The sequence below is a fragment of the Mastigoproctus giganteus genome, chromosome 6 (assembly GCF_048544385.1).
Source record: "Mastigoproctus giganteus isolate SK-2022 chromosome 6, ASM4854438v1, whole genome shotgun sequence".
Taxonomy (NCBI): domain Eukaryota; kingdom Metazoa; phylum Arthropoda; class Arachnida; order Uropygi; family Thelyphonidae; genus Mastigoproctus; species Mastigoproctus giganteus.
Window position 1 is genome coordinate 46,790,280 of NC_143580.1, and position 22,893 is coordinate 46,813,172.

A 22,893-nucleotide genomic window follows, 5' to 3' on the forward strand; every position below is an offset into this window, starting at 1 on the left:
CTAACTGTAGAAGAAAGCGGTTTAATCACATTGGGCAACTTGATGTCAGTGGGTTAACTGTTGATGACCCTGCTCTTTTGCTGACAAATTAAGTAGGTATTTTGCATCTACATTCACACGTGAGGAATTCTTTAGGGAAGGGGATGCCAGAAGTTTATCAAACTCTAACAGGGAGCTAAATTTCTCTTCCACAATTTCAACTATCTCAAACTATCAGTTTGTGATAATTGAAAGGAAATAGGAAGGGAAATTGTTGAAACTGAACATAAAAAAGGCACCTCGGGTGGATGGAATCTATCTAATTATATTAAGGGAGATAGCAAAGGAGGTAAGCAAACACCAAGCCATAATTATGAGAGAATCCTTGGATTCAGGGGAGGTCCCTATGGATTGGAGATGTGTGAATGTATACACAATTCATAAAGGGGAGATCAAACAGGAACATAAGAACGGGATCAAACGGGAACATTACAGATCTGTTAGCTTAATGTCTGTTCCCAGGAAAATAATGGAGTCACTGGTTAAAGAAATAATGTAGGATCATCTGACCAATCTGATTGGATACTACAATACAGTGACCAAGGAACTAGATGCAAAAAATAATTTCGATATCATATACTTGGATTTTAAGAAGGCTTTTGATACTGTTGCACATAAAAGACTGCTGTACAAACTGGAGTAATGTAGCATTAAGGGCAAGTTACTGCTGTGGATAAAGGGATGGTTGAGTGGGCGAAGACAGAGTGGTTATCAGTGAGCACTGCACTTTGTGGATTAATGTTATTACCGGAGTCTTCCCCCTCCCAGGGTTCAGTGCTAGTCCCATTATTGTTATCAATATTTATTAATGATATTGTTGAAGGTATGTCAGGCTTAATGTCTAAGTTCGCAGATGATACAAAGGTTGGCTGGGTGGTTAATGAAGGTAATTGTGGTGAGCTACTCCAACAAGATCTAGGAAAATAGGTTAATGGGCTGTGAAATGGCGGTTAAAGTTAAACATTGACAAAAGTAGTGCATATGGATAGCAGTAATCCCAAATTAACATACCAACTGTGTGCTACTATACTTGGGGGAGTGTCAAATGAAAATGACTTGGGGATAATTGTGCAGTCAGATATGAAATTCTCTGAGCAGTGCAGACAAGCTGCCAGGACACTTGGGTTTCGGCAGTGATATACAGAGACTTTTCTAGCTTGATTATTCTCTTGTACAAGGCCATGATTAGGCTGCATCTTGAGTACTGTATACAGGTCTGGAGGCCTCATTTTAGGAAGAATGTATATCTGCTGGAATGAGTATAGAGAAGGGCAACTAGATTGGTGAAGGGGACAAATGGGTTCTCTTACTAAGAAAGGCTTCAGTTCTGCAAATTGTAGCATCTGGAGACTAGGTACCTGTGGGAAGGTCTGATTGAGTTGTTTAAGGCCTTGAATGGATTTAGTAAATTTCTTGAACCTCTTTCTGAGACTACACACAACGGTGGACATAAATTCAAGTTGAGGAAGGATGGTTGTAGGATAGGTGTGTGAAAGTTTTCCTTCGGTTAGCAGGTAGTTGATTGCTGGAAAAAAACTTCTATCTGTTGTTGTGGAAGTGTGTGGTTTGAATAAATTCAAGGAAGAACTAGACTAATTCTTAGATGGTGTGGGTGGGTGAAGCGTGTATTTTATTTATTTATTATTTTTTTTTTTTTGGCTGATTCTTTCTTGCATCATTTGCTCCTACTAATACTATTGGAAGTGGTGGTTGATGGTATAATAAAGTGCAAGTTTCAATTTTTGTTTTGCTTTTTGAAATTATGTTTTCAAAAATCATTACCTGTAATTAACTGCTATTGTATGTAATGTGTTTGCATTTAAAACAAAACTATATTCATAATTCTGCACTTGCTTCACTCTTGTGAAGGTACAACATATTGCAGTGTGCCTAACAAAGCATTCTCAGAGCTACTGAAGTGCAAATATTCTACAGCCAAACCAAGGTGTATTGTTCTGATGACATCTGTATTTGGACTCCTGTGTGCTGGCTGCAGTGCCAAATTACCTAATAGGCATAGTAAATATATGCTTGGGGTACCCACTCTGCAGGTTGATTTTTATAAGCAGCATTATTTAAAAAAGAATAATAAAATGCCAGTTTATCTTATTCTGAGGTATTGAAGCACAGTAATTAATATAATATTCTTTGCGTGTAATCTCAACATCTTAATTTAACTAGTGTAATTCATTTGGTTTTCATACACTATTTGCTTGTTACTCATTTTACTTCCACTCATGGAAAAACCAGATCCTGATAGCTGATGCAAGTTTGTTTACATATAGATTATATATGTCATGGAGCCAGATGTATGGGCAGTGTGGCCACTGATGATATTACCCATTCTTGGTGCCTAGGGGTTCTAGAGGGTTATCTACTGCTGGCTGGCTGACTGCAACTTTGCCATGAACTGTTACTGATTATTGGAAGTGTGTGTGTGAGAAAGAGAGAGAGAGAGGCATTTTCATTAAAAATGCCAAGTTTAAGTTTACTGAGTAATGATATTCTTGATAATTTTTTGTCATAAAACCTTTTGTCATGTTTCATTGCTTTCAGCATAATGCAGTCATAATATAAAATTTTAAAATGAGCTCACACGTGTTTTGTGAAGAAAAAAATTTTAAGGACACTCAGCCAGCCTTGGCCATATTACATTTTTGCCACTATGCATGGTTTGCTTCAGATGGATTTGGATAAATTATTGTAATCACAAGAATTGTCATTTTTAAAGAGTGATATTACAAAATATCATTCTCAAAACGGAGTAATTGAAAATCTCATTTAATCAGTGCAGTCAATTTCATCTGCTTGTATTTTCTCCTGCAACTTATTAGGTTGTAAGCCCCTTACAGTGCCATCTACATTATACAGATGTGTGCTGGCATGAATTATGAATATCTGAAACAAAGTATTTCGTAATTACCTGACACAATTAAGGTGGTTTATTTCTTGGTCAAAAACAGGCCAGAAAAAGTTCTTGTGAACATTCCTTACATCTCAGCTAAGGTACAGCTCTTTTCAAGTATGATATATATATATATGTATGGCTATTAGGTAAAATCAATAAATTGAGACTGTTATGAGTAATTTTTCATTCCTTTTTATTTACCCTTGAAATAACAAGTCTTATAGTACAACTATGAAAACTGAGCGATGACGACATCAATAAAAGTTATTTATTATCTCTTATTTTACGCCTTTATCAATTTTAAGGTGGAAGTGCAATATGTAACAGTTTGTTGATCCTCAAAATGGCATGAATTTCCCAGACAGATCCCTACGTCAACTACATTTTATTTAGTAGGGGCTGTCTCAAATTTATTTGATGTAGGTTCTGGGAAAATATTTGAAGAATTTGCATTGTAGTTCAGTCATATCCTTTTCTTTGTACAGGCAATGTAGTTCTGCTATATTGCAGACTGTACAGGAGAATGGTTTACAATTAGCATTAGTTGAGGCATATAATGCAAGAAAGCAAGCTTAATATAGGCTGGCCGGGCTAGCCGGGTGGGTAAAGTGCCTGCCTGGCAATCCAAATGTTGCGGGTTTGAATCCTGCCTTGGGCTTGGATCAGAGTAGTGCAAAAACCTTGGGAGGTGGTGCATTATGGCCATAGAAGCTGATGTGCCAACAACTAAAAAAAAAAAAAAAAGAAAAAAAAAAAGCTTATATAGCATCAGCCAAAAAAAAAAAAAAAAATCTTTCCATTTCACCCATCTGTTCACTCCAAATGTTTGTCTAGTTTAGCCTTAAATTTATTTAAGCTATCGACTTCCACAACAACAACAGATGGAAGTTTGTTCCAGCAATCAACTACCTGCTGATTAAAGGCAAACTTCCACACATCTATTCTACAACTGTCTTTCCTCAATTTGAAATATAAGTAGATAAGAATATAAGTAGATCTCAGTAGCATTCTACAGATACACTCATTACAAGTTGGCTGTTGCTAACAAAGCTTCATTATGATGTTTTGGTATGATTCTGCTTCTCTCCTGAGAGAAGCAGAATCACGAATATCCATAACAGACACAAATGAGTGGAAGTGGATCTACTGATAAGACTGTAGCCAGTCTTATCTGCTTGTATCTCACCCCATACAACTTATTAGGTTGTGAGGTTACCAGTTGCAATGGCTTAACTGAATCCTCCTGCTAGGAGCTCTCAGGAGAGCATTTCCTGAATTGCTAGAAGTTCTTTTTCTTTGGAATTTTTGGTGCACCTTTTCTTATGCTGCTCTATTTGTTATATCTAACCCTTATTTACTTTAGATTATATGGTGAGCCACCTTAGACTTCTTGTTTGGGGGGTGTAGAAAATATAGTTTATAGTTTCAGCACTGGGAATACCTACGTTGATTGAGAACTTAGAGTGAAAACTGTCTACTCAACTGCAAAAAACAGAGGGTAGACCATACAATGGCAGTTTCTTTAGAAGACATTAGTGTTAAACATGAACAAAAGCCTTAGAAACATTGAGAAATGGTTTGAGCATCTTGTACTTTTCACATTGAATTTGTCCAAGGATAAGTAACATAAGCCAAGATCAGCAGTGGATCAACATTGATGGAATCCATATTGGTAATTGATCAGAGGTTTTGAGATGGTGTAAGAGTTAGTTATTGGTTTTCTCTATTACTTTGGAAAGAGGTAAGCACAATTGAGATAAGTACAATAAGACAATAATTAGGAGGGATATTTACCCTGTTTTTTAGCAATTTGATGGATATAAATATATTTCCATGCAGAAGGAAAAATCATCAATGGAATAAGAGTGTAAAATTATGATGCAAAACAGGCGTAAGTTCTGTTTCAGTTAAAGTTCATGTTAAGATGTGGTCACTAATATGTGTATAATGGGTACCTGTGATTCTTTCTAAGTCATACCTATGATGTAGAGATACTATACTTAATTGGATCCTCAAAAATATCTGAAATATCTCATAAATACAGTATTTCAAAATTGAAAGAATGTACACATAAACACATTTTTGTTAGATTTTGTGCTTTGCAGAAAATTTTTAAGCCGACCGGGCTAGCCGGGTGGGTAAAGTGCCTGCCTGGCAACCCAAAGGTCGCGGGTTCGATTCCCGCCTCGGGCTTGGATCAAAGTATTGCAAAAACCTTGGGAGGTGCATTATGGCCACAGAAGCCTATGTGCCAACAACTACAAAAAAAAAAAAAAAAATTTTTAAAGGTAACAGAGGAGGGGGAATCCTTAGGTTATATAAATCACTGGTTCACTAAAGAACCAGTGATTTATGTCTGTTTAGTTAAGCATTTATTGAAAGAATTTACTTAAAAAAAAAAAAAAGGTCATTATTACATTCCTTATGTATAGGTTGTAATAATAATAATAATATTTTTTTACTTTTTTTGAGTATTCATATTTAATAAATGGCATAAATGCAATTTAAATATTATTTTATATTGATCTCTATTTATTACATTATTAATCTTATTAGTTTTTCATTTTTGCACAGTGGAATGCCTGAAACATGCTATTAGTAAGGCTTTAGGAACAGGTATTATTATTGGATCAACTTTAGGTGAGCATTATTATTTTAAGTTTTTTTAAAATTATTTTTCATGATACTTTTTCTTTAGAGCACGACTAAAATGTTAACATGCCCAGTTTAGAAAATTATCTTGAATTTTAATTTACGTATATTTATATATTCTAAATCCAGTTTTTAGGAAAAGGTCATCATCAACATCCAAATCTGTTATAATAAGTGGGCATAGAGGTTACAGAGGTAATGCAAATCAGTCCTTGTCGACTGTCAGCCCTCCATATGCTATTTTCTCTTATATTTTTAGCACTAACCAGAGTAAACCTTCTTTCTTCCGATGCTTGTTTCATACTATTGATCTGTCTTCCTCTCTTTCTGCCTCTAAGCCTATTAATTATGCAGTTTTGCTTCACATACATATTTAACTAACCTTCATTTTCACATTCTTTTTGTATGTCTATACCATCCATCTTAGCTTCACTGACCTTTGATTAGATATTTATTATCATGAGATTTTGGTGAAGGTAAAGAAAGCCAACATGAGAACCACGGCAAACTATTAGAAATTTACTGGACAAACTGGTTTGCCACTGTCGCAGTGTCTCCCTGCATTCTCAGTAAACAGATGGTGCTTGTTATCAGTATCGGCAGAGTTGAGAACGATATATTGATTGACACGTAGACGTGACAGATGATAACATCATAGCATTAAGTGATTCATTGATGTTATGATACCTATGTATACAAAGAATCTTTCTTCTTTTCTTATTATTTACTAACCTACCATTTAAGGTCAGGTTATGAAATATAACAAAAAATAAAGAAACCTTTTCCTTTTTTCCTAACCTATCCTTTAAGGTTAAGTTAGGAAATCTAACCTTGAAAACATACAAAGAAATCAGTAATATGGTTTCTTTTAACAGCAAAAACACTCATGAACTCCATCCAATAATCTGCTTTTAATAATGAGAATAAACTAATTATTACATTGTCTGTCACACCTACATGTCAATCAGTATATTGTTCTCGACTTCTACTGCTACTACCGATAACACGCACCATCTGTTAACCGATAATGCAGGGAGAAACTGTGATACCGGACAAACCAGTTTGTCCAGTAAGTTTCCCAAAGTTTGCTGTGGTTCTTACGTTGGTTTTCTTTACTTTAGCTGAGATTTTTTCTAAAGCATCAGCCAAAAAAAAAAAAAAAAACCCCTCCCCACGTCACCTGTCCATCCCCTCCAATAGTTTTAGTTCTTCCTTCAATTTGTTCAACCTATCTACTTCGACAACAGTGGATGGAAGCTTGTTCCAGCAGTCAACCACTTGTTGGCTGCAGACAAATTTCCATGCATCAGTTCTGCAACCATAATTCCTCAATTTAAATTTATGCTGCTTCATGTGCACAGTCTGAGCAAGAGGAAGAATCCCATTGGCATTGAGTGATCACACCATGCAGGTGCCTAGTCTCTAGATGCTGCAATTTGCAGAACTATAGCCTTTCTTGGTAAGAGTACCCCCATTGTTCTCCTCACCAATCTTGTTGCTCTTCTTTGTACCCATTCCAGCAGTGCTCGAGCCTAACCATTGCCTTGTACAATGGAATATTCACCTCCTTTTCCTTTCTAGCAAAATTACTGTATATTATCAACAAAACCCCACGAGCTGACCTGGCTGCCTGTTTCCACTATCCTGAGTGCTACTACGCACTTGGTATGATAATCTGGAATTACTGCTGCCCATACAAAGTACCTTTCATTTGTCAGTATTAAGCTTCAATTGCCACTTTTCAATCCATCTGCCTAATTTAACTAGACCTCATTGTAGTAATGTACCCTGATTACTGTCATTAACCACCCTGCCAACTTTTGTATCATCTGCAAAATTATACATTAGGTTTGTTTTTTTCATCAATATCCTTAAGAAATACTGAAAACAATGGGCTGAACCGTGAGGATCTCCATTAATAACATTTGTCCAAGAGGAGCACTGCCAATTGATAACCACTCTCCATCTTCTCTCACTCAACCATCCCTTTATCCACAGCAGTAATTTGTCCATAATGCCACACTACTCCAATTTGTATAGCAGTCATTTATGTGCAACAGTATCAAAATATTTTCTGAAATTTATGTATATAATGTCAAAATTATTTTTTTCTTCAAGTTCCTTTTTCATTATATTATAGTATCTAGTCATATTGGTCAGACAAGACCACCCCTTAACAAATCCATGCTGTAAATGCATTCCAGTCTAAATGGTCCTGCATTACTTCTTTAATCAGTGACTTCATTATTGTTCTTGAAACAGAAGTCAAGCTAACAGGTCTGTAATTACTCATGTCGCCCTTTGATCCCTCATTATGAATTGGGATACATTCACACATCTGCAGCCCATATGGACCTTCCCTGAATCCCCAGGATGCTCTCATAATTATGGCTAAAGCTTTGATGACCTATTTTGCTGCCTCCCTTAATACAGTTGGATAGATCCAGTCTACACCAGGTGATATTTTAGGCACATTAGCAATAGCACCTATTGACCTCACCATTCCATCCATCAGCATGCAACAAGTCAACTCCAAGTGGACAGACCCTCATGAAATCCCATGTGTGATTCATATAGAAAAACCTGTCATTTAGTGTTCGGTTATTTAGTTTACTATCTGAACTTTGCTTATGTCTGTCGGCCAGCTTTAATAACATTTGCCTTTGTATAACTAATTTCATGCCAAATTTTCTACAACCCTTATTTTATCTGGAGATTCTTGAATATCTTGCAGACTGCTGATTAACAGCACGATATCAACCACAAATATTGACAATCCAATATGTACATCTCCCAAACCAAACTTTGTTAGTAACGTGCTCTTTTATTAAATGACTAATTGAAATTATAAAAAGAAGTTTCCAGGAAATAAAGTGCAGCCCTGCTTTGCTCCATATTTAACTTTAAATTGTTTTCCATTTTAAATTCTCATTGCAGATTTGTCCTTTTTATACAAACTTTTTATTCCACTTAACAGCTTATCCTTGATGCCATATTTCCTTAAAATTTCAAAGAGATTATTATTAATTATTATTATTAAGATTATTAGGTACACTATGTATGCTTTTTTTCAAGATCAGCAAATTCTAAATACTTTTTTTTATGACCCTAACACATATAGTAGTTAGTGCCATGTGTGAATTTTGAGAAGACAGAAGATATATTTTAATTTTGTAGATAGTAATTTTTGGAAACATATTTGAAGGAAGATTTCTCCAAAAGAACAGAAGTAGTAGGGATAAATTAGGAAAAGTTAGTTCTGCGAGTTTGTAGTTGGACAGTGAATGAATGCCAACTAGATAAAGCACGTTTGGACTGGTTTGATAGAGAGCAGTGGAATTATAGATGGCAATTTAGAAGAACAGTGACCATGTAGAAAAGGCATGCAGCAGGAACTGAATGTCTGTGAAACAGAGAATAGAGAGAATTTGTAACTGATGGCTCATAAGTTAACCTGTAGGTGTTTTAGTAACCGTTTAGAATTTTAAAAGTAGTGCTAAGAGTCAAAACAAAAACCCGAGGTTTTTTTTTTTGTTTTTTTTTATGTAGAGCAAGTAATATTTGAGATGTGCTTATACCAAAAGAGAACAGAAGTCAGGGAAACCTCTAATAGAAATGTGTAGAAATCCAAGTGTCCTCAAAGATGAATATAACAACAGTAAACTCCTTTTTGCAAGAAATAAGACAGGACTGAGTTTTAGAATTAAAGTCAAGTTTTCTTTGCCCCATTGGAAAATTACCCAGAGCAGCATTTCCCAAACTACTGAGAGCTACGGACCCTTTCAAAAATCAAAAAAAGTTTACAGACCCCTTCAAAAATCAAAAAACGTTTGTGGACCCCTATATATAACATATGCATATATATATACACACACTGGTGTTCAAAGAAAGTGCATCACCCTTTAAAATTGTAATTGTTGTTCGAATAACGTAAGTATATGGCAATATTTCTTACAGATTGCATCAGATAAGATTGACATGCATAGGTGATGATGTAATATTGCATCAGCTGTTACTTTCAGCTACATAAGCATGCTCTGCAAGAGTTGCAGTCATTCCTTGCTTGTGTCAGGATGGCAAGTTATGAGCAGTTGATGCCACGAAGAAAGAGTGCTATTGTTGCTGCTTTTACGTGAACTTCAAGAAGCCATAATTCATGTTTGGAACCATGAACTATCAGTTGATTATCTTCAGAAATTGATCTTGTCAATGCTTCAACGGTGTGCTGCTGTCATCAGGGCCAGAGGCGGTTCAACTAAATATTAGTTTGCACTAATAAATGTAAAATAAAACTTTTCATTTTGTTTTCCATTTAAATTGATAAACTGCAGCAAATTGTGAGCTTCTGATAAAATTTCAGCCATAATTGTTGTGTTTACCAAAACTGTTGTATGTTTTGGTATCATGTTGCAAATGCTCATCTTGGAATATTTTGAGAGCACCTGTCAAATATTACTTAGCTTTGCCTTTACTATTAATAAATATCTTTTGTTTATATTTTTATTTGTGATGCTAATCATTAATGTAACATACCATCATGAAAAAAGGGTTAGAAATGTGAAATTCCCAGGTGATGCATTTTCTTTTAACACCAATGTATGTATGGTCAACCACCATTTCGTGGTCCCCCTTGAACTGGTTGACAGACCCCCAGGGGTCTGCTGACCCCAGTTTGGGAAACATTGACCTAGAGATTGGCATTTAAAGAATTGGCATTGGAATATTTGAGAAGTTGAAGCTGTTTGTGTGGGGCATGCTTTCTTCAACTAGAAGGTGGAATGTAGCATGCTATAATATAATGTGTAGTGTAATCAGCAAAAATATGAATAGGATTTCCAGCTAGTGGAAGGAGTTCACTGGTACAAGAGGTAAACAGTGGCGAAAAAGAATGGAACCCTGGGTAACACTGGCACTAGTTGAGAACTTATAAGACAGAGAGCCATCTATCATCTGTACAGTGAGTAGTCGGAGAGAAAACTGGCTATCCATTGTAAAACATAGACAGCACTCCATAAGATGGGTGCCTGCTTAGAATACCTTTCTAACTTGATGAAAAGCATTGAAAATGTTAAGAGTAGTTGCATGAATTTCTCAAATTTTTTCCATCAAATTTATTCAAACATGAGTAACATGAGCTAATATATTAACCAGTGGATTAATATAGATGAAATCTATGTTAGTGATTATTGATCAGATGGAAGGTTTTGAGATAGAGTTGGCAGTTAATGGATTAGAAGGTGTAAATTTATCACCCTTTTTAGGAACTGAATATATGTGAGCAAATTTCCATGCAAAATAAAAAACACCAGTGAAATAAGAAAGCATAAGAAGTTTACACAAAACAGGAGCAATCTCAGAATGTGGATTTTGAGAACAAGCAGAGAAGTGCCATCAGGACCTGGAACTTTCTTGGCATCAAGATTGTTCAGAATTCTTCTAACATACTTATGTTGGAAGGCCATAGGAAGTGTCGAGTCATGTGTGGGTGTGGTAGAAGGCGACTTACCAGGATCATCAGTGCAAGCAAAAAAAAATAATAATAAAATAGGATATTAATATGTCGCCTTTATTTTTAGCTGAGTATGCAATTGAACCATGAGGTTGTAACAGAGGTGGAAATATAGATGGACAGAAATTACATCCAGTTGCTTTGGACATAAACCAGAAGACTCAAATACCATTTGGACAAGAAGCAAGTTTTTAAATCTTAGCTGGTTCAAAATCAATTTTCGATTGATTAATAATTACCTTACAACTGTTACAATCTTTAGTGTAGGTAGGAAAGGATCTGTAGATGTGGATACAAGATAATTAAGATATGTTACATTCTTATCTTGAACAGCTTTAGTACATTTATTGAAGTTTAGATAAAGGACAAGTTTAGGATGGAAGGAGGAATAAAGGATTTCATTCCTACAAGAATAATTTTACTGACATGATCTGAGCAAACATTTTGATTGTGAGATTTAAAACAGTAATAATTAGATGAAGGAAAAAGAGGAACAGAAATCATACAGATCAACCATTTTGTAATTTTGTAATACTACAGAATATGAAGCTGAGAATGACCCTTTGAGAGAGGCTCCATTGGAGAAGAGCCATCACCAAGTTGTGATCTGACATATGTATAAGGCCACTAACATTATTTTGTTGGTAAGTAAAATATCAAGCGTGTTAGGTGGGGAATTTGGATTGTCCGGTATTGTGGTAGAGTAATGTAAGGTCATTATAATTGCAAAAGCTTCAGCATCTCAATCATCTGGGTCATTGTAACTAGAAAGTTGAAGCCAGCCGGAGTTGTGAACATTAAAATTACAAAGGAAAATTACTTCACTATTGGGTAGTTAGATGGGAGGAAGTCGAGTTCCAAAGAAAGGAATTCAAAAAGTTCTGAGTGATTGGTAGAGTTAGCAGAAGGACAACTACTATAGATGAATTTTACAGAATGGGGTAAACAGATTTTAAACCAAAGAGAGGAGATTCTAGATTATGAAATGTCTGACAAGGAATATCAGAGTATACATATGTACAAATATCTCCTTTGAAGTGAAAGGAATCATAGAGCAAATAATTAGGGCAACAGAGATGATAGGTGGTTGAAGCATTTTGTAGGTAGAAATAGATATCATTGAGATTTGGAACTGAGACCACATGCAATATACATTTGTGAAATGAATGAGGAAGTTTTTGGGAGGTTCAGATATTTTTGCAGATGAGTTTTCTGTTAGTTTGACTATTTGTGGTGCATTCTGTAGATAAGGTATGGGGGATGGCATGTATTTTCAGTATTTCCATCTATCTGCATGTAACAGAGGGTCTCCCAGTGGACAGATTTTTATGAAATTTTGTATTTAGTTATTAAAAATATTTGTCAAGACAAAACAAATTTCTTTAAAATTTCACAAATGGAAATCTGGCAGTTATTATTTTTATTTATTTATTAATTTTTTTGTACAATTTTTTATCATAGAATTATTATTTTTTTCTTCTTCCTTCTCCTCTTCCTTTTTAATTAATAATTATTATTATTTATTTTTTTTTTCATACAGTTTCTGTGATAGAAATTATTTTTCACATAAAGGGAATTAAAGGGTGACACATAATTACAGACCTGTTAGCTTAACTTTTGTTCCAGGGAAAATAATGGAGTCACTTGTTAAAGAAGTATTGCAGGACCATCTAGAGAGGAGTGCAGTTATACTTTAACCACAGCATGGGTTTGTTAAGGCAAAATCTTGCTGACTAGTTTGATTGGCTACTATGATGCAGTCACAAAGGAACTGGATGCAAAAAATAATTTTGACATCATATACTTGGATTTCAGGAACTCTTTTGATACTGTTGCACAAAAAAAAGTTTGCTATACAAAATAGACCAGTGTGGCATTAATGGCAAGTTACTGCTATGGATAAAGGGATGGTTGAGTTGGAGAATTCAGAGAGTGGTTATCAGTGGACACTGCTCTTTGTGGACTAATATTATTAGTGGAGTCCTCCAGTGTTGATTCCTAGGCCCATCGTATTTATTAATGATATTGATGAAGGATATTTTAGGCTTAATGTTAGTTTGCAGATGATACAAAGGCTGGCAAGATGGTAATTATAGTAATGATTAGTAACAAGATTTAGAAAAATTAGGCAGATGGGTTGAGAAATGGCAATCGACATTTAACAATGACACATGCCGAGTATTGCATGTTGGTAGTAGTAACCATAGAGTAACGTAACATATGTGTGGTACTACACTCAGAGTAGTGGAAAATAAGAACCTGGGGGTAATTGTGCAGTCAGATATGAAGTTTTCTGAGCAGTGCAGCCAGGTTGTCAAGATATACCATGGGGTTTTGTCAATGATATACAGGTATTTTGCTAGCAGGGATAAGAGGTCATTATCCCACTATATAAGGCAGTGATCAGGCCAGCCACAACTTGAGTACTCCATACAAGTCTGGAGGCCTCATTTTAGAAGGATCTAGAGCCCCTGGAAAGGGTAAGGAGATTGTTGAGCAGAACAAATGTGTACTCTAACCAAGAAAAGTTTTAGTTCTGCAAATTGCTGCATCTGGATACTGGGCACCTGTGATCTGATTTAGGTGCTCTAAGGCATTGAGTGTATTGTGCAAGCATCAATGCTGATGGAATTCTTCCTCTTGCTCAGACTACACATAGGGGACATAAATTCAAATTGAGGAAGGATGTTGCAGAATAGATGTGTGAAAGTTTGCTTTTAGTCAATGGGTGTTGATTGCTGGAATAAACTTCCATCTGTTGTTGTGTAAGTGGATAGCTTGAATAAATTCAAGGAGGAACTAGAAAGCTATTGGAGGGGTTGGGTAGGTGATATGGGATTTTATTTTTTTTTTTTTGGCTAATGTATATGGCTGCTTTCTTGCATCATTTGCCACTACTAAGTTAGCTTTAAACAGTCCATGCATGACACATGAATGTAATATCACTTCTGAAGAGATACATATATACAGAGTGAATAGAAACTTAAAAACAAAGAGTAATATGGCAAGGGTAATAAATATCAAATTGTAACAGATCGTACCCTGAGTGTAGTACCACACATTTGGTACTTTACTCTGCAGTTACTACTACCAATTTGCAGTACTCTGCATGTGCCATTGTTAAACATCAAATTATCAAGTTGTAACAGGGTGCTTAATGATTTTGTAATAACTGAGAGCAAAGTGGAGGAGAAATTGTTGAAGTTAAACATAAGAAAGGCACCTGGGGTGGATGGGATCTATCCAGTTATATTAAAGGAGGCAACAAAGGAACTAAGCAAACCCTTAGCCATAATTATGAGAGCATCCTTGGACTCAGGGGAAGTCCCCACGGAGGGAAAGTCTTGTCTATACAAATTCGATTGGATACTATGATGTGGTTACAAAGGAACTGGATGTAAAAAATAATTTCGATATCATATACTTGGATTCCAGGAAAGCTTTTGACACTGTTGCACATGGAAGACTACTGTACAAATTGGAGCAGAATGATATTAAGAGTAAGTTGCTGCAATGGATAAAATGGTGGTTGAGTGGGAGAAGACAGAGAGTGGTTATCAATGGTTGCTGCTCTTCGTGGACTAATGTTTTCTTGGTGGAGTCCCACAGAGTTAGGTGTTTGGCCCATTGTTATTTTGTATATTTATCAATTATATTGATGAAGGTATATCAGGCTTAATGTCGAAGTTTGCAGATGATACAAAGGTTGGCAGTGTTGTTAATGACAGTGTGCTACTGCAAAAGGATCTAGAAAATTTGGGCAGAGAAGTGGCAACTGAAGTTTAACATTGACAAATGCAAAGTACTGCAAAAGACCTGAGAGTAATTGTGCAATCAGATATGAAGTTTTCTGAGCAATGCAGACAGGCTGTAAGAGCAGGTCATGGGGTTTTGTCAATGATATACAGGAATTTTGCTAGCAGGGAAAAGGAGGTGATTATCCTTATGTATAAGGCAATGGTCAGACCACACCTTGAGTACTGTGTACAGGTCTGGAGGCATCATTTTAGGAAGGATATATATTTGCATGAGCATGTACAGAGAAGGGCAACAAGATTGGTGAGGAGAACAAAGGGATCCTCTTACCAAATTGCAGCGGCTGGAGACTAGGCACCTGCGAAATGATCTGATTGAGGTGTATAAGGCCTTGAATTGGTTGAGCACACTGAATTCTGATGGGATTCTTCCGCTTGCTCAGATTACAAACCTATGGGGGTATAAATTCAAATCGAGGAAAGACAGTTGTAGAATAGATGTGCGGAAATTTGCCTTTACCCAGCGGGTGGTTAATTGTTGGAACAAACTTCCAACTGCCGTTGTGGAAGTTGATAGCTTAAATAAATTCAGGGAGGAACTGGACAAACTTTTAGAGGGAATGGTTGTGTGAATTTTTTTTTGGCTGATGCTACATAAGCTCATACGCTTGCAATTATAATAGTAATAGAGGCATGTGATGCAAAAATGCATCACATGCCTCTATTACTAGTATAATTGCTATACAGGGTGTTTCAAAAATGATGGTCAATAACTTAAAGGTGAAAAGCACAAACTAAAATAAGAAAAAAAGTCCCAGTGAACATCGTACTGCAAATGAACCGTTTTCGAGATAATGCACATTTTTTGTTAAGATCCGCCACTGGCTATGGGAGCACTAGTTTAGCAAAAGGCTGTGAATCCTTTGCTAAGGGTGGTTTTATTAAACATAAGATAATACATTTTTAATTTTTGGTTTCAACACCACAGGATTTTATAGATGTTACAAAAGGTGTTCAAAATGCTGTCCTTGCATCCGTATGCAGCTTTGTAGTCTTCTCTGCATTGAGTTGGAAATCCTCTCAAGCATTCCTGGGTCATTTCTGATTTGCTGAAAGGCTCTTTCAACCCAGTGCTGCAATTCCTCAGCTGTGTTAATGTCAGAAGTGTACACCAAGCTTTTTACATGACCCCAGATACAAAAATCCATAGGATATAAGTCTGGTGATCCTGGAGGCCACATTACAGGCCCACCTCTACCTATCCACTGTTGACCCTACCTTCTAGTTAGATACCGAGTCACAACTCGAGAAAAATGTGCCGGTGCACCATCATGCATAAATTACATGTTCTGGCTTTGTTGAAGTGGAACACTATTAGGGTTTATACAAAAAACCAACTTTTGAAAAAAACGGTTTTCGAATTCCAGTATTTCCGAAAAAACTGGTTAACCCGGTTTTCGAATTTTTACAAAAAAAAAAACAATTAAAACAGTAAAAAAAATTTATACTTATTTTAAAATTTTTCAGTTTATTTAATATTTATGGAACTACAAATATAACAAAATAAAATATACTCCATACAAAACCAAATAAAAAAAAAACTAAAATAAGTAAATCCATACAAAATATAAATTATAAATTTTTATTTCATTTAGTATTTTTCTTCAGGAAATATGATTTCAAAAAACATAAAATGTCCACTGAACAATTACTTAATCTTGTTCTTATTTTATATACAGAATTTTAGATACAGAAATAGAAAATACTCTCTCACTGGCTACTGAACTTGGTTTTATTGTTTTCAGGGCATCAAATAATAAATCTAAATTCTTTGTTCTTTTATTGGTTGCCTCAAATACTGAAAATTCGGCCTTCAGTGTCTTCGGATTTGATATTATTTCTTCAGGTTCCTCAAGAAACCTATGAATTGATTTTTCCATGGCTTCTTTTAGAGCATTTCCCTGATTAATAGTTTCTCCGTCTCCATTATATTCATCATTGGAATCTGTTTCCATACAAGAATTTGGATATATTCTAGACAATATTTTTTCAGATAACTTAATAATATCGAGTTTTGAAACTAGTGGAAATACACTAGATTTATTTGTTGAAATGTTTTGTGGATTTTGCAAATATAGCAAAAGGGTTACCAATCCAACTTGTCTTCTTTCTTGAATTCGTACTTCTAAAGCATTTAATAATTTGGAACTAATTTCAGTCTTCAATTTTTTTAGTTCATTTAACAGAAATTCAAATATGCCTTCACTTGCTAATAAATTGGCTTCTCGCCGCCCTAAGGTCTCAGCTCCTAGACTTACTGGTCCCAACACTTTAAGAGCTCCATGATTTTAGGATATTGAGCTTTCATTCCACATAGTTTGTTTGTTTGTTATTTGGTTTTTAGGAACATTAGCAACTAAGACCATATTGCTCCAGGGATATGCCGTGGTCATTCCCTGGCCTTTCTACATCCTCCGTATTTGGTGGTCACAGGCTCGAACACCTGTCTAATCAAGAAGCGAGTGCTACGCACTGCTGCTCCTGCCCACCTGGCTATAGAGGTGCCCATTCCACATACGAGAAGCACCAATATCATTCAAAGCTAAAACAACATTCTTTTAATGTTATAAATCTTTCAATAATGGCCTCTAAACTATTCCATCTCGTTTGGCAGTCAAGAATCAGACCTAATTCCTTTCCTTTTTCTTGTTTTACATAATTCTGAAGGATGCTATCTCTTATGGGAGATTTTCTAAAAAATTTTGCAAATTTTTCTAATTTGGAAAATTGATTGTTTGTAATTGTCAGACAACATAGGGAATCCACAGTCGTTATCTAGATCAAGAGAATGTAAAAAATCCTTGCTATAGTCATCTTCACACTCTATATCATCATCTGATTCCTCACTTGTAACATTTACATCGGTTTCAGCAATATCTTTATTTTTATATAACACATCAATAACTGCTAAGTGTATGGTGTGTGAATAGCATAGTTGATTAATTAATTATAGGTGATAATTGGCCAAATTTTTTCATAACAGCGGCACCATCATTTGTCGCTGTAACTATGTCATTTGCTAGATCCAAGTTAAAAATTTGTAGTCTCTCAGAAACTAATTCTAATGTTTTCTTAGCATCGCAGGAACTAGCTATTGGAACTAAGCCCAAATTAAAATCTTCTGCAAAACGGTGTACGTTGATATTCAAATACATGCAATTTCTTTTGCTAGTCCACTCATCTAAAGTTATAGAAAATTTTTTCTCATTCTTAATACAATCCAATTAATTTATATTCACGTTTAGCATTGTCATAAAACGTATGAATGAGATCCATTACTTGAGTGTTGTTTTTTGGTAATGATTATCCCCATTGTTGCAAAGACTCTTGTATGAATGAGCTTGTTGTAATGCTATTAACGGACAATCCATCCGTTGCACCAAGTTTTGCTATAATTTTTTCTAAACTGCTCCTTTTTATGAAATTAAAAATACTGGCTTGTTTTTGTAGGCTGGAGGAGGGTCCAGGTGTTTCTTGCTTGTCGATCGTTTCTGTTTTCTTGCCGATTATTATTTTATGAACTGCTTTTTCAGATGATTATGGAGATTGCTTGTAGATGATCCTTTGCAGCTCAACATTTTATTACAATGATTGCAGCATGCCTTGTCTTTTTCAACCTTTTTGAAATTATCCCAAACCTCCGACTTATTTGCAACATTCATTTTGGTCTAAAAATCAAATGAAACATTTTAAATATTTTTATCAATGACATTAATATTTAATAATGAAAGAATGTTATATTATTAGAATAGACATTAATATATTTACTTCCGTTGTTTCTGTTTTTACTAACTAAAACAAGAATAATAACAAGCAATAACATAAACTTCCTATTCCTGCTTGTGATCAAACTCAAGTGAAGGGAGCTGTCGCGGTGCGTTGTGTACTGCGTAGTACAGGTAGTATGCAGGACTAAACTGGTCTGGTCTAGTGGGGTGCACGTGAGCAACACAGCTGATGTCATCGGTCAGTCTGTGTGATGCCACATAGAATAGCATAATAGAATGCATTTGCGGATTTGCATGTCAAACATTCGCCTGACTCATGAAGATTAGTTTTACTACAATATGCTTGTGCCCGAGGTGATTTAAAGTCAAATGTTAACATTTTTAAATAAATAATTAATAATTTTTTACATATTAATTCTAGTATCTAAAACCGGTTTTCGAATTTTACAAATTTATCTAAAAAACCGACAAACCTTAAAACGCTATCATCATCATCAAGGAGGTCTGGAAGAACATTCTGCAGGAACTGAAGGTATAGCTCACCTATTTGGCAGAAAGTGTGGTACAATTAGATGGTCTCCTAGTAGTCCTGCCCAGACATTCAAAGAGAAACGTTGCTGATGTCGTGACTTGTGAATTGCATTAGGATTTTTGTCGGACCAAATGTGACAGTTATGAAAATTAAAAATACCGTCACGAGTAAACTCAGCTTAGTCAGCGAACAAAATGTTGTTTAAAAATTGGTGGTTCAGGACACACTGTTGTTGCATCCACTGGCAGCAGTTCACTCTGGGAGGGTAGTTTGTATTGCTGAAACCTTGTACATGCTGGATATGGTAGGGGTACAATAATTGGCGATGTAAAATTCGCCACACACTGCTATGACTCAGTACGTGCTCTTGCAGAGCAACCCTCCTTTCCTGAATTTTTTTACAAATTCCTGACTTTTTTTACAAATCCAGGAATTCGTGGCATGTGTAATCCTCTTTTTTTGTTTATTTATAAAAATTAATTTTTTCTTTTTTACCGAATTGACGACCTATTAATTTTGCTAAACCCAATTAAAAACATATGAATGAAAATAATATACAAAACCAATAATTATAAGGATACTTTTCTTCTAACACCCTTTCCTCAACATCAGGAGTTATGCTTCTGGGCCTACCTGCTCGTACTCCATGTGTGAAGCACCCATGTTCTCTAAGGCGTGATGAATGTGCACCTGTTGGACTACCTTCGGCGGGGAAATGCTTCTTAGTACAAACATGCAGCCTCGAGTGCACTGCTGTTGGCTTTACCATACATGAAGTGCATGTTCGCATACTCTTCGTTGCTGTAACCTCTTTCCATATTGACTATCCTTTGACAAGTACTAGTATGCCTGCTATGTCTCAGAGCATTGAGAGAGGGGGAAAGAAAGAGAATGAGCATAACCCAACCTAAACAAACAAGTCAGTGGTGGATCCCAACTAGAAATGTGCAATATCTCGAAAACGATTCACTTAAGGATCCTTGTTTACTAGGCTTTTTTTGTGTATTGTAGTCAGTATAGTTCACCTTTAAATTATTGATCATCACTTTTGAAACACCCTGTATTTTTTAATTTTAATTACCACTGTATAGTACAGGTACTATACAGTGGTAATTAAACTAAATAGCTAAGTTTAGAGAATGTAAACCTATAGAGTTTTATTAAAGTTCTATAAAATTATTACCTTAGTAATTAATTGATAAGGAGATAACTACATTTCATTTTTATTAATCACTGAAAATGAAAAAAATCTGATGCTTCTGAAATCTAACACATTGCATACATTGATTAACTTGTTCTTTGCCACTAGTCCCATCAGTCCGTCTGACATTCATTTAGGTCTAAACTTTGAACTATATCTCTTTGTTTCTTGTTTGCTGATTTTCCCTTATGTGATGGTTTACAGGAATACATTAACTACACAACTTGAGGGATTTCTGGTACAAAAATCCAAACTTTTCTTCTGTAATGACATGTACTCTTGTTCTCTTTTAAAGTTAAAACTTTACTCTGTGACTTGGTTATTTCACTGCATAGCATCTACATAGCTTTAATAAATATAGACATTGCTTGCTTAACCTTCCATCTCTCACACCATCAATTGTAGCAAGGATACTTGCATGGCATTTGTGATCCTATTAATTTTTTTCTTTTTTACTGAATTGGCAATGCGATCTATTAATTATGATTTGCTAAACCCAATTAAAAAATGTATGAATGAAAATAAATAAACAAAACCAATAATTATAATAAAGTTTTTATCGCTTTTTTTATTTTTAGAATTTTCAAGGTCACTGCTTCCCACACACATGTCCAAATTGAAACTTGGACGTGTGTGGTGGCTGGCAGACAAATGAATGTTTGTATTTTTTGTCAGTTTACATTTAATGAGAAAAATCAAAGCATTATGGCAAGATACCTCTCTCATTGTCTCACAGACACCACATGGGAATGGGAGTTGCATAGAAGAAAGGTAGACATCTGTTAAATGGCAAAAAAAATTGAATGTCTTGTAATTCATAGTATTTTGAGAGGGAAAAAATGCTGTATAACCAATTAGAGAATATTGGTGGGCAAAGGTACATAGGAGGACTTGATTTCATTTGCAAATTAAAAAAAAAGAAAAATTTAAGTGTCATCAGATGCCATGCTAGCGGCAGAAGATTAAAGATATTTATTAAGATTATTGTCAGTTTGTGGTTTCAAGTAGAGATAAAGAAAGGAGATAAACATTGTTTGCATTCAGTATTAAACTTAAACAACTCAGTGCAGTATGTGTCAGAACAGTGGGTCCCAACCTCTGGTTCATGGACCCCTGGAGCTCCATAGAGATGGTATGGTTAGGGATCCATAAGCTTCGGTACTGTAAACTATATGATTTGCAGATTATATGTGTGTGTGATTTTTAAATTTCTTTTCCTTTTAATTTTCATTGATGAAGTTTGGAGCTTTGATAGTAAAAAATTAGTTAATTATTAGTTAATGAAAACAATTTGAGTGGATTGGAATTAAAAAAAAAAAGCTATGGAGGAAAAATAATAAAAGGGATCCTTAGTGGTGATAAGATTGTCAATTCAGAATATTGCTTTTTAACTTTCTGTAGATACATTATAAGACACTGCAAAGTAAACTGTAAAGAAAGTGAATGTTTTACCAAAGAAAAAAGAATATTTTGCATATTTTGTTTTGCTACAAGCATTGACATGCGTAAATAAAAATGGCAATTTTTTTTATTTACATATGGTGAATTATTATGGGTGCATTTATTATAGAAGTATTATTGTTGTTGAATTGAATTGAAATAAGTATGTTATACACATAGTCACATAAAACTATTGGAAGGTGAGTAATGGCCCTCAGCTTTTATTTTCAAAGAATGAATTTTCTTTCCAATTCTGTATAGCCAATTTACAGTGACATACTATCATACTACAAAGCTCTACACTATATAGAGTCTTCTATCCAGAGGGGCTACTCAAAAGGAGAGCCCAAAATGTTTCTCTAAAAGCGAGTGCTCCTTTTAGATTTTTGCAACACCCCCAAAATCAAAGGGTGTGCTTCTGCAATAGAAAAGCAGTATTCTAAAAAATTCATATGCTGATATTTTATAATTTATTGTTAATTTTTTGCACTGTCATTTATCCCCCTCCCATTAGTTGAAGGCATTAATGAACTCCTTTGTAAAGCTTGTTGAAACCAAAGTCTACACAACCAACTATATGGCACTGTTCTCATTGATGTTATGTGCATAGGTATGAGGCTTTATGTAATTGAGTTGTTTCTTGTTGCACATTTTATGTTGCCTGCAAACAATGTGCCATTTGGAAGCATGGAATCTCTACAGGAAGTTGACAATTTCAAAATTTTATTTTTTAAGTGCATGTTACTATTGTTAATATATTTATATTAAAGTACATATTATTTATTTAATTTTTTTAAAACTACAGTAATGTTGAATTACCTTTAACATGTAATTTTATGTTCATGGTGATTTAACTCAATCCGGGCTTCAGTGAAGCCCAGATTGGTTTAAATGGTTTTGCAAATAAAAATTGTTGGGTTTGGACCATCAAATACAAATATTAACCCATTGGTAGCAGCAAGTAACCTGACAGATGATCCTTGAAAATAATGTTTCTGCATTAATTATTAAACATTAAAAATCTGAAATTTTTTATACCTTCCTAGCCATAGTTAAACTTTTACTGCAG

At 35.0% G+C, this 22,893-nt stretch overlaps 1 protein-coding gene across 1 annotated transcript in view; it reads left to right on the forward strand.

The window, feature by feature from the left end:
* LOC150084222 (mannose-P-dolichol utilization defect 1 protein homolog) overlaps window positions 1-22,893 on the forward strand; it is a 353,408-nt gene that overhangs the window by 2,076 nt on the left and 328,439 nt on the right. The window contains exon 2 of the mRNA XM_090375110.1: window positions 5,522-5,587. Within this exon, the coding sequence (XP_090231236.1) occupies window positions 5,522-5,587 (66 nt within the window). The remainder of the gene's footprint in view (window positions 1-5,521; window positions 5,588-22,893) is intronic.